We start from the raw sequence: 12,857 nt of genomic DNA, 5'->3' as shown, positions 1-12,857 counted from the left end.
CTAGAAAAACTAAAGTACCTTTATAATAGCTTTTTCCTAGCATTTATTTAATATTTTATCTTTTTTATACACTTGAGTCAGCTGATATCAGTTGATTCTCACCTATACACTGTTTTCAAGAAAATACAAACACAGTAACACACTTCATTAAGGATTTATACAGTTTACAGTAGTAACAGGCCCACTTCATTAAATGTGTGGTTTTTCAAATGAATACAAATCTCATGTACAAATAATTTTGTAAGACTTTAAATTTCATATACAACTAAGGAGTTTAAATGCTATTTATCTTTCTACTATACTGATACAAAAGTGCAGGGAAGACAGAACAAGTTTCAGAGTTCTTAGATGTTTTATCCTTGACATACCTCCAATGTGTCTCCATCTATTTCTCCTTCTAGTTCCAAAGTACTGCCAACTGCATCAGACAAAATTTCTTTCACCAAACCACAGAATCTAAAAAAGAAATAAACATCACAAGATCAAAGAAGAATATCCTTTTGGAAGCAGACTAAACAGATTCCTCACAAGTTGGGCTTTGCTTTCAAGCTACTAAACTGACTAGCATGTTCACAGGTTTCTTTCATTACTGACCTTTTCCATATTTATCCCATTTTAAATGATGAAGAACATCAAACAGACACTGAAAATCCTCATTATTTATAAAATTATTTTATTTGCTGTAGCAGAACCCAATAGTTAGTTGTTATTGTAATTGCACAGTAAAATCTTTGAAGATCAAACTCAAATACTTTTTTCAGTACGTTTGGCTGCAAGTGTGATTAGTCAGTATTTCAGAAAATCAGATGTTGTAGCTACTTGTCAGGCTTTCAGAAAGCCAAAAGTATAAAAGTAGTAATATGGTTAGAAGAACAGAGTTTTAACTAGTTTCTAGTTCTCTAGGGTGGAAATATTTTAAACATTTTTTCCTGTAGTTCCCTGCCTGAGCCACTAATTTTTTTCCAAATTCTATATGAAATGGTAAACAATTATTTAAAAATGTTACAAAATATTTATAATTTCATTTCATACATCCCTTTCATTAACTAACAGAGACACATCTCTGGAACTGACTTCTGCAGTGCACTGAATAAGGCATGAAAAATGGGACCATGTTTCATGACACACAAATTGCACTGCCAAATTAAAGCTGAGGAGATAACATTAATTTTAGTGTTTCTTACCTTTTATGCAATGCGCTCTGCAAAGTTAATAACTTTCTTTAACCTGAATTTATTCCATGTAATACATAGGTAGTAATTATTGCAAGAAAAAGTGAATATAATATTAAACTCCAAAAACGAAGTCTATTAACAACTCCCTCCTACATAATTCAAAAGGTGTATTTGCAACTAGGAGTTACAAGGCAGAATTTGGTCTGTAATGATTTAACCCTGAAATTCAGCTAGCCTCCTTACATTTTAGAGACAACAGATCACCAGAAAATATTTCACTCAGGGTAAATTAACATGGATCTTTGACGCAATGTAAGTTAGAATGTTTTGTTACACTTAGATGCCTTTATTTAAATCCAACTGAAAAGACACTTAAGGGAACCTGAAACAATGTAGTACCTTACATGACACAGCCAAGATAAAGAAAAATAAGATAATAGTTATAAGTTAGATTAAGCTACTTAAACATTTTTCAGACCTAATGATTTGTAGATAAACTAATCAGAATCAGACAGGAAGTATAATGGGTGCTCTCATCACCTTAAACATCACCGAGTTTACATTGCTTCTTCATCAAGAAAAAATAAGTGAAGAAATAAATTATCTGTTTCTCAAGCAGAAATATTGGTTTTCAATCTTTACTAAATCAATTTTATTTAGGATATGGATGAGGCATGCAACACTCACACAAACTGAACTCACCTACTACATTGGTTTTCTGTAGAAAAGTAGATTTGAAAGTCATCATAATTGTCATGGACATAGAGAAAACAACATCGTTCATCAAATTTGGAAATGCTGTAAAATTCACATTACGAAAATATTATTTTGGTTATAACTATTAGAAGAAATAGTGCAAGGAGGAGTTATTTTTTTATTATGAACACTTAAGAGACATCTTTTTCACAGTTAATTACCTCAGAGAAGCAGTATGCAATCAAATATATTTTCCTTGTAACTAGGAGTTTTCACTTTATTTATACATCCCATAATCCTATCTCCAATTTGAAAAAGAAGCTACTACTTACTTTGGCAAAATAATAGTTTATCTGAAGTGCATTGAGGTTGGTTTGTTGTTCACCTCCACTTCCACTTCTACGCAATTCCATCTGACTCCTTGGTATCTGATGATACCTCAGTGGAAAGTGAATTGCTTTGACACTAATTTAGCTATCTGGAAAATCTTTCTTTAATGATTAAAAAGTACTTCAGGTTTTTATAATTCCATTGCTCCCACAATAAAACTGAACTGGGAAATACCAACAATGTAGCAGATCCTTCTTGGTCAATACTTTTTATGGCCTTAACACTGATAAACAAGTTTTGGGATGACCAATATTTACTTCCAATTGCAGCAATAATTCTAACTAAGGGATTATTTATTGCATATTGTGTTTTGCCAGTGTCACATACATCCCATTTAAATGCACTGAAGTGAAAAGTGAAATGCCATAAAACACAGTATCAATATGAAAGTAAATCTAGGAATTAATCTTTTATCCCAAACACTTGCACTTCAGTATTTTGATAAATACTGACACGTTGTAAGCCTTACCAAACTATTTTTGTGCCTTAAGTTAATAAAATTTCTTAGACTCTTGCCTGATCTGTTTAGTCAAACTCTTCAATTTTGCTCCAATGCTGAGCCAGTTAGTTAAAACACATGACAGTAGACTATAGTAAAGTTGCCACATTACATGATCAATTTGTTGGAGCATCATTAAGGACAATATTGAAAATGTTAAAAAAAAATCTGAATTTTGCCTGAAGACCTTTTTAGAAATATGTGAAAATACACTATGCCATTCTCTAGTTTCATTTAATTTAGCAATTTCTAGTCTAACAACTCAGGTAAGCACATATCTGACATGAGGACTAAGAGACAAAGGTGATTCTTCCAGAGGCAAATACTGGATAGACAAGAGAGTATCTGAGTAACAATATTTAATTATAAACAGTGTCATGTATGTGGTATATAAGATGAACTGGTTAGCATAAAAACAATTTAAGGGCTTTTGATAAGAGTGTATGTTAACTGAGACCACAATTTTTTTTAACCAATGCAATTTCAAAAGCATAGCAATTTTAATTTGTCACAAAGCAAACATCTAATTCCACTAAATTTAAAAAAGATTGCCTCTTTGAGTTTTGTAATCCTCAGCAGTGATTAAAAACCAAAGCAAATGAAATTAATTGCTTGCTTCCTTTTGATTAAAGTTATCTTTCTCAAAAATTGATTTCTGTGCATTGTCTTGACTGAAGGTAATTAATATGGTACAGAAACTTTATGCTGAGTTATGCTCTTTCAGTTCCACAGACTTCAGTAATTCACATTGCATTGGAGTAGTAGAATAAAATACCATATAAAATTCAATTAAACCAAAACCTGGTTTGTTTTTTTCCAGAAGAAAATACTGGAGTTATGGTAGAATCCATGTCCAAATCCAGCTTTAGGTTTTCAATCACCACTCACATTATTCAGAGAAATACTGCTTCAGTGAGCTTATTTGTTTAGGCAAATAATACAAATTATACAAGTTCAGGGAAGACAAACTTGGAACCTACAAATTAGGGCACTCTGAGTGAAGATCGAAGCCTAGAAGCCCTGTCCTTTCAGAACTACAGAACACATTAGGCATCTGAATTTATTCTTGTACTTGAACCAGAAGGTTTGTCAAGCACTTGAGCTTACACACTCACACAAGTGGCCTCAGACAACAGTCACTTATGTCCCTAGAAAGGCCAGATCTGCCAATGTAGTGACTCAGGAGCTCAGAGAGAAGGCAAAAGTCCACCTGGTGTTTCCTGTACTTAAGGTTCCTCTGGTTTTTAGCTGCAGCCTGCATAATTCAGACAGAGAGGAGATAGGTTTCATTTACATTCCTCTTTGCTGTTCTGCCTCTCACCTTTCTGGCAGCCCAACTTAATATACATAAGCTACCTTCTAAATGTAGTCACGCACTTTGCAATTGTTAACCACAAATGTGAGTATTTTCTATCCTTTCAGTTCTCAGATCAATCCTGTTCTTTCTATATAATATTCTGATCTTTTTTGGTACTAATATTTTGACCCATTTACTTGTGATTAGTGTTTTCACTAATCTAGGCATCACAAAATACAACTGTATCAACCATTTAAAGGCTAGTCCTTGAGAAAGAATTCTTTCCTGTCCTCAGCAAAAACTACATTTATGCCTCATTTATTTCTCTAATAATCCAAGCCTTAGCTAGCAGGTTTTTAAATAAAGCCATAACAGAAGCATTTCTGAATTACAAATAGAAAATAGATACCATGGTTTCCTTTTCTTAAAGGAAAAAAGAAAAAACTCTTTTTTCACTTATGGAAGGAAGCAAAAAGAGCTAAGGGCTCTTCTTTCCTTCTGCCCTCCGTATTTTTAAATGCAGAGATTGCAGTAACTTCACCGAACCATTTAGCAAAATATACAAAAATCAGTAACATAATTGAAAACAAGGAAGTCTACCAGATAATACAGACAACCACACACCCCTCTTAGATGAGTTCCTATGAGAAATATACAGCTCTGCCCATGCATGGAAAGGCAAACTCTTCTGTAACATTTCAAGGCAGGCTGGATAGAACAAGCTTTTATAACAGGGAATTTAAAGAGAGAGATTTAAGGTAGAATCCATATTTCCCACTTAAAGGCAAGAGAAAATGTACACAAAAAGACACTGAACTGTTTTCTGACATACCAACCTTATTCCCCGAATGGAAGAATTTGTAAAATTCCATTCATGAATCTGTTTCTGTAAAGAACAAAGAGAGACAATCAACCACAGTTTAACCTTGACTTAATACTGAAAACAAAGTCACAGCATGGTAAGCAAAAGAAAGCTTTTACAACATCTTTCTTTCTCTCCTTCTCTCTTACTTTTTGCCATATTTCAAAATAAGATTGATACATGGGTAAAGAACTTATACATAAATTGCTATTTTACTCATTAGAAAAAAAATAATATACATGGCACAGGATGGAAGGAAAGGCTGCAAATCCTCATGTAAAATTGAATCTGAAAAATAAATTATGCAGCACAATTTACCAAACATTATGTTTTGATGCAATACATCTATATTTCACATTAAACATGGAGCAGACTATGCCCTGCTCTTATCTGGGCTCAAAGGGAAAGGCAAATTCACCCATCTCCCTAAGAGGTTTTGGGCCAACAACTTTGGCCCAGGGAACACACTGGAGGCAAAACAGAGGAAGGACAGCCTGTGTTTAGGACTGTAGCTCTCCATAAATCTAATTATAGCTAATAGCTGGATCTTACTTAGTAATGTCAGATATGCACCAAAAACATGTTCCATAAAGCAAAGTTGTGTCAGAAATATTCACTTTGAAACAGTGAAGTGGAACAATGAACTGGCAAATTTGTTCACAGATCCAGGTAATTATGTGGTCTTGTCCTGCTCCAACATGCATCTTTTCCACACTTGGCCTCTCTGTTTTCAGTCTGTTCTCCATCTATGTTGTTCTAATATTAACAAAGTGTGGTAAAATACATTGCAGATTTCAAGTCTTTCAATGTGAAGAGCTAACACTGTCCATAACTGTGCCTACTCCTTTCTTAATCCCCTATGCCTTATCCAATAATCCAAGACACCAAATATTTTATTTCTCGACAGTTCTTTATCACAGGCTGCCATTTTTTCTAGTTTCTAATATTACAGTTGTAAAAGTTTAAAATGTCTAAAACACTAAACACAATACTGGGCTTTAGCTTTAATTTTAATCTAACTTTGAGCTGCATCTTAACAAAAATGACAGAATTCTAATGAGAAATATTATGAGCAGACCAAATAACCCATGCATTTCTAAGAGACATGGTCAAGATAAGTTAAAACCAAATGCCATCAAAGCCACTTGAGTTGTAATCATAGTCACTCCTCTTACTTTCTCTGTAAAATGTCAACTTTCGTATCTGCACAAAATTGATACTGAAGCTTGGGCTTCACAGAAATGTAGCAAATTTTAAATTATTGTAAAGTGCTCCAAAATCTACTTCATGCACAATTAATCAGAGTACATTTAAGACATCTGCTGGCAGTTTTACCATTTCAGGGGGAGAGACATGCCACAAAGACAGAGAGCTCTCATCTGCTTCACTGTTGATTGAAACATATGCAGGCTGGTAGACTTTAGTTGGTTCTATCACCAAAACCTGAGGAGAGAGAGAATTTTTCCTTAATAAACCAGCAGCTAACACACTACAGTATCTTCAGATGCTCTGATACAGATTACAGGTAATTTTGAAGTAAGGCCTAAAATATTTCCAAGGGAGAGAGGAGGGCAAGAAAAGGCAGGAAAAGTCTGCGTTATTATGAACAACAGAATAGTATTATCACAATAGGAAACTTACAAGTATTTCTTAGAATGTTTTCATGGTGGGGGGTAATTTTTTTTTTAATAGCATAAAGATTAAGAGAGTACAGGAGTTTGGTTCATGCAGTGAAATAACAGGCAGCTAAGTTTTTAAGTACTGTGTTTAGAGTCTTCCAATTCTTGTAATATCCTATCCAGAAACATAAATCATACAAAACTTGTTTGGACATAACATCTTACTGGAAATCTCAGTCCATTAGTTGTTTCTTTCGTTGCCTCAAAAATTATATCTAGCCAGAAATTCAATCTCTCTTGTTTAGGAGAATGTTCTATGGTGAGTTTCTTGAAACGCTGAATTAACATCAGATTCTGAACTAATGATTTCAAGTACCTGGAATGTATTGAATTAGTGAGTTAACAGAGAGAAAACAAAATTTGACCAGATTTTAAAACCACTTAACTGACTCAGACATCCAAAATGAAATGTGTTTTAAAAGCTACCATAATGGAAATGGTAGTGTTGATTTTTACAGATTTCTGGAAAGAATAGCAAGTTTAGACAATGCCTTAAGTCACAAGGTCACATGGATGTTCACGAATAGCTTTTTGCAAATGGGTATAGTTAACACAAGTAGTTACATGGGGATTAGAAAGGATATGATGAGCTAGAAGATGGTGGGGGAGGGAAGTAGCAGCTAGCTAAACTCTGGAAACAATGGTTTCACAATCTTTTCAGTAGGAGTCATTACTAATTTCCAAATTCTTTCTTATAAAATATGTGCTTCAATGGGATATAAACCTGACAATGTTGGATAACTTCTTACCTTCCCCCTTCCTTCCCATAATAAAAGAACAGAGTGTAAAGTCAGAGTTGCAAACAATCTAAGATGGAAAAATGCAGTTAAGTTATCCATGTGACTGCAAGATTTTTTAAATTTGTATATTTCCCCACAGTTTAGTACTTGAGCTACAGCCTTCTACCACATACCACACTGGAGGTTTCAGCTTAAAAAGCTTCTCTGCTGCTTGTACTGCTTTACCAACATCATTAGCCAGCATGCTCACACTGAAGAACTGTCCCACATCCCAGTAATTGTTCATTTTTTCTAGGCTTCCTTTTCTTCCCAACAAACTGTTTAACCGTACACCTGTAAAATTTCAATTAGAAACCACAATTTTCTATCAGTAAAACACTCTTTTGTGTTTTTTACTGATAAGTCTATCAGTAGATGTCTAATTTAAGACTTGATTAAGCATTACTGATAAAAACAAAGTGGAGTAAGTTTTCCCCAGGAAACAACATTGCACAACACAGAGGCAGGATCTGCAAATCACACCCCCAGTACAGTTCAGAAAGTCAGAACTCCTACTACACAGTGCTGAAAAACCTCTTTTGCTTCCTGTCTGGGCTATGTGCCTCCTGATTCTCAGTGTAAGATGCACAAATCTGTGTCCTCATTTGCATTTACTGCAAGAGATCCATGGCTAGAGGTTCACACAAGTCTACCCCAGAGCAGAGTCAGGGGAATGATTTAAAGCCACCTTTGCCCTAACGTTTAAGGCTCAATGCACATTTCAGATGAGACCAGATTCAAAATATAATGTTCAACTACCGTCTTTCTAGGAAGATCTGTATATCTATCATGAGATTTCTTTGTGAATGTGTGATGTGTTTTAGTTAGCACATAGATGGAAGATATGACTGACTCTATGCAGACAGGTAACTGTCCTGGTAGATCCTTCCAGACAATACTTCTTGTGGATCTCTCAACTCAGTGACAACAGAGGCCTTTTGGAACCTTTCCTGGCATTCCTGAGGAGAACTGGGCCACACTTTCTCTTCCTGTCTTTGTGCCCTGCTGGCTCTGCAATGGGGTAATCTCTGTGGTGCAGTAAAGGCAATTTACAGGTGGTGCTGAAGTTGGTCCTCTGTTCTTTTCCCATCTCTGGGGCCCTTTAGATGGGCCATGTTACCAGAAAGCTGCTCCAAGGCAGCCAGAATAAAAATGTCCCTTCAAGATCCCTGTGCTCTAGACTGCCATCCAAGATTCACCACTAAAAAGCCTGAACCACCTTTCTGTCTATGCAACCCATCACTGTAAGTATTTTGTTTTCTTCATAGGGAGGCAGAAAACTTGCCTGGGGCACTGTGTGTGGATATTTACCTATTTTTCTCAGTTCCATTGAGCTTTCAAACTGTTGTCCTGCAACAAGCAGCAAAACTGCAAGGTTAATTCCAGAATATAGAGTTGGCTGGAGTTCAAATCCTTTGCGATACCTGCAGAGAAGAGTCAAGAACTAACATCTCATTGTTTATGACAACTGAAATATTGCAACGTTTTGGTAAGTATTTTAAGCTATTGATTTACTGTGAAGATTATATGGCTAGTTGGCACCAATGGCCCCAAGCCCTTTGTTTTAAAGCTTCATGTTCATTAAAGGTAACTGTGACACAGCTAGCACAGGTTGAGTGCCTGCCACTAACTGGTGCAGGATCCAGAGATCCACCTGAAGCTTTCATGTTCATTATCACCCATCCATGTTGCACAGGGAGGGAAAGAAAGGTGGTGGGAAGAATATTTCATAATTACTGTACAAACCCACATTGCTAAAATTATTGTACTCAGAAGTAATTTATATGATGACACAAACATACCTATGTGAACAGTATGTCAGTGAGAGCCTATGTGCAAATGCATGCCTTAATTTCTTAGGAAAATTTATAACACAGTTTATCACTGTTTTTCCTTATATACAGTAGATCATTGCATTTCCTAGGGATCCAGCATGGAAACCATCCTTGCACAGAGGACCAGCATAAGTCCATGATCTCACTTGTATTTAATTTTGGCCATGAGACACTTTAATTGTACATTTCCTCTACAAAGACACAGGTTAATCTATGTCTCTCCCAATGAAGTGCATCATTCAATTTCCAGGAGTTTATAAAGAGAAGCAAGGAAATACGTATACAAAGATCTGATGCTCAGTAAACCACGACTTCAAACAGGATCCTGAAAAAAAGAGAAGTAGAGCAACTGATCCTCTAATTATTACAGCCCTGCTTTTCGTATCCAGAAGTCTGAAAATGTTTTTAAACAGATTTTTTGTGGGTTTTTTCTGTTACCATTCAATGGAATGATCTCGACTTTTGGTATCTTTACAGTCAGAATCAAGAAACATATCCTTGTAGATCCTCCCACATAAGCAAAACATGTCTGGAGCAGGGTGATCACATGTCTGCAGGACTTGAAGCATAACTTGCAGTGCCTTCTCTCTGTCACCTGCATTATTTCTTCTGAAATCAAATACAGAGAATAAAATAAATTAATTCAGACCTGAAACACTAACTGCAAGATGGGAGAACAAGAGAATCCCTCATCTATCCCACAACCTATCCATCCCTGATATACATACAGTTGACTTTATTCACACTGATGCACGATTGTTGGCTGACTGATAAAACCCAAATTTACTCTCCTGTCATTGGTCTCTAGGTGTAGCTCACATAAGAACTGACACAAACCCAGAACTCCTCTATGATAAAAATCTCCCATCTAATTTGATTCCTTCCTGCATACACAGACAGACTCTGCACATCCTGCAAAGAGAAAAGAGTGCTTGTTCAGTGTTTGTTCCTGACAACACTTAACAAAAATGGCCATTTTCAGCATTTAGCGTGACAGATCATGCAGCTATGTCCAAGATTTGTAATCTTGAATCCAGAGGATCCAGAACCAAGACCAGGAAATACCAACTAACTGAGGGGGAAGAGAGGCCAATCCAGTCTTACCCAAAAGAATGACAGAGCTCAATATGGAGCCTTTGAACTACGACAAGAGGACGAAATTTAACTGTATTTCTTAATTAAAATTCTTCAGATAAGAAAAATACTTTGAAAACAAACAGCAGTCATACAGCATCTTTTGACAAATATATAACCATTGTATTAGTAAGAAAACAGTGATTAAATAACATTTCCATTCCTTATTATTATTAAACAGTCAGAATTTTTGCCTCGATTTACCTTGCTGTTTTTCTGAGTTTAGAACTCAATATTTACTGCAAAAAGTCACATAGAACAAACAAGAAAGTCTATTTGCAAGAGTAATGCAAACACATCTTAAGAGTTTAATAGCCTCTTCAACACTTTTTTTTCATCACCAGAGAGATTTAAAATATTTACCAACCCCTTTTTAGAACTGTTTACAATTTTCCAATCCCTACCTAGGTATCCATGAAGAGGCCTACAAGGACTATGACAACTTTGTCAGCAATACCAGTAGCAGATAATGGTTTCTGGCAAATTTATTACTTGCATGCCCCAAAAGGATTAATATTTACTGTAAAGTGGCTCTGTTCCCTAGGTGACCAGCTGATGCAATAAAACCGGTAACAACACATCTGTAGCAAAATTCAGGCTTCTGTGCATGTTAGGTGGTAGAGGACATCTAATAAGATTAAACAGATTTGTAGTTGGTTGTGCAGGCTTTATCCTGCCTTTGATGTTCCTGGCAGAGCATAAACTTCCACATCAAGTACTTGAATATTTTTAAAGCATTTTTTTCTTCACATTAACTGCTCTGAAATAAATACTGGTCTTCTTTAATGAGCACACAAGGAGAAAGTATCTTTTTGGGTTTTACAAGAAATAAACAGGAGGTAAAAACTGTGGGGGTAAATCCATTGCACAGGGCAGAATGCTCTAACCAAACCTCTTCTGAACAAACCAGATTCTTTCACTAAGAGTACCCAAGCTTCACTGCTGTTAATATTAACACAGAGAAAATTGAGTAAACAGAGCTTAGAAAAAAATTAGACCCTAAAATTAACAATAAGCAGCGCCCTGGTCTTGTATATTGTAATCACAGAAGTTGGCATATGTTCTGAGCTCTTCCTGAAAACACCAGAAATGCACAACTATAACCTATGTAGAGCACTTTAGCATAGGAACATAAGATCTAAAAATCACTGCTTTGCCAGACTTGACTCAAGTCTGCCTTGTGTGAAAACAGGTTAATTGTTAATGTTAACACAAAGAGGTGTTATGTACTGATTGAAAAAAGTGTAACAAAACAAAAACCACAATAAACAAAGCAAGATACTGCTTAAAATGGAACATTATGCAGGTTAACATTTCTGGTCATCAAAGGATGAACCTGTACACAGCAAATATAACAGTAGGAGAGCATTTCAAAGGACCAAGCCCTAAATAAATACTGTACTAGGGGACTTAAATGAAAGACATCTCTCTCTAACAAGGAAGAAATTTTGTTACAAATAATTAAATTCAACAAAATTTAGCACATGACAAGTATACACTCATGTAACAGGATATTATTAAACAAAAATCAGTTTAGGTATCTTTATATTAGACCAAATTTTTCATTACAGCAGAATTCAATGCTCATTGGGTAATAAAAAACCAACACAGCAATTATAATAATTTACAAATTTGGGAAGTTACCAGCTTCTAAATCCCAAAATTTAAGGGCAAAATAAGGAAAAAACCAAACAGCCTGTACGATCACATAGGCTACAAGCAAATTCTCTGAAGTCAGTATGAAAACATACTGTTGGATAGTATGCAGAACCTGTTACGCTTGACCAAGACAGATTTTTGCTTCTTATTTCAGACTCCACACTTTGTCAGGTCTGCATGCCTGACCTTATAATTTGTTTCAAGGTGCCTTGAAATGGTCTGTGGTGTTATCAATACAGTAGAAGAGATTACCTTAAACCCTCAAGGCTTAGCTCTGACTTCTATTTTTTTTTTAACCAATCTCAACTGTATCAGCTTCCCCAGGCTCCCCAGCCCCCATTTAAAGCCACATTAGAACAAATAACAAAAAACCAAGTCATTAAGGACTGCTGGAGGTCATCTAATAGAATCTTCTTCTCAGAGCAGGTCCATCTCGCAGCACTAGACCATGGCAGCCTTGGCTGTGTCTGAAAAACTGAATCTATTAAACCTCCAAGGATGGAGATGCCACAGCCCCTCTGAACAGGGAAAGCTGAAGTACTGTATAGGATGATGCTCAGGCATGAGAAGAAAGGCAGAAAATGTTCTCTTTATGGATTAACTTGGTGCACCAGATGAGATTTGCAAAGTACATCCCCTGAATACGAAATTTTATAATCCAGAGCAGAATCCCAATAGGCTACACCAGAAAGGACCCTACCAGTTCATTTTACTGCTCCTTGGTGGTTACAGGCCATCTTGCACTGAAATACAAACGTCCCTCATGGTATCACACAAACAAGTCAACTTGAGGAACAAAACAGAATTTTGAAATAAGCATTTTTCAATGGTGCTCTTCAACACACAATCTCT

At 35.8% G+C, this 12,857-nt stretch overlaps 1 protein-coding gene across 4 annotated transcripts in view; it reads right to left on the bottom strand.

Moving 5' to 3' along the window:
* Positions 1-12,857, bottom strand: part of MAP3K15 (mitogen-activated protein kinase kinase kinase 15) — an 82,556-nt gene that overhangs the window by 22,044 nt on the left and 47,655 nt on the right. For all 4 annotated transcript variants that reach the window (XM_085051037.1, XM_085051045.1, XM_085051054.1 and 1 more), the window contains 8 exons: positions 9,651-9,821; positions 8,689-8,801; positions 7,512-7,671; positions 6,764-6,914; positions 6,255-6,362; positions 4,894-4,943; positions 1,878-1,973; positions 369-456 (listed from right to left, as the gene is read on the bottom strand). In XM_085051037.1, the coding sequence (XP_084907163.1) occupies positions 369-456; positions 1,878-1,973; positions 4,894-4,943; positions 6,255-6,362; positions 6,764-6,914; positions 7,512-7,671; positions 8,689-8,801; positions 9,651-9,821 (937 nt within the window). The remainder of the gene's footprint in view (positions 1-368; positions 457-1,877; positions 1,974-4,893; positions 4,944-6,254; positions 6,363-6,763; positions 6,915-7,511; positions 7,672-8,688; positions 8,802-9,650; positions 9,822-12,857) is intronic.

This window comes from Lichenostomus cassidix, chromosome 1, assembly GCF_008360975.1.
Source record: "Lichenostomus cassidix isolate B80296 chromosome 1, HeHo_3.0, whole genome shotgun sequence".
In the NCBI taxonomy this organism is placed as follows: Eukaryota; Metazoa; Chordata; class Aves; order Passeriformes; family Meliphagidae; genus Lichenostomus; species Lichenostomus cassidix.
The sequence above is the reverse complement of the archived record's forward strand: the minus strand, read 5'-3'. Positions and strand labels throughout refer to the sequence as shown.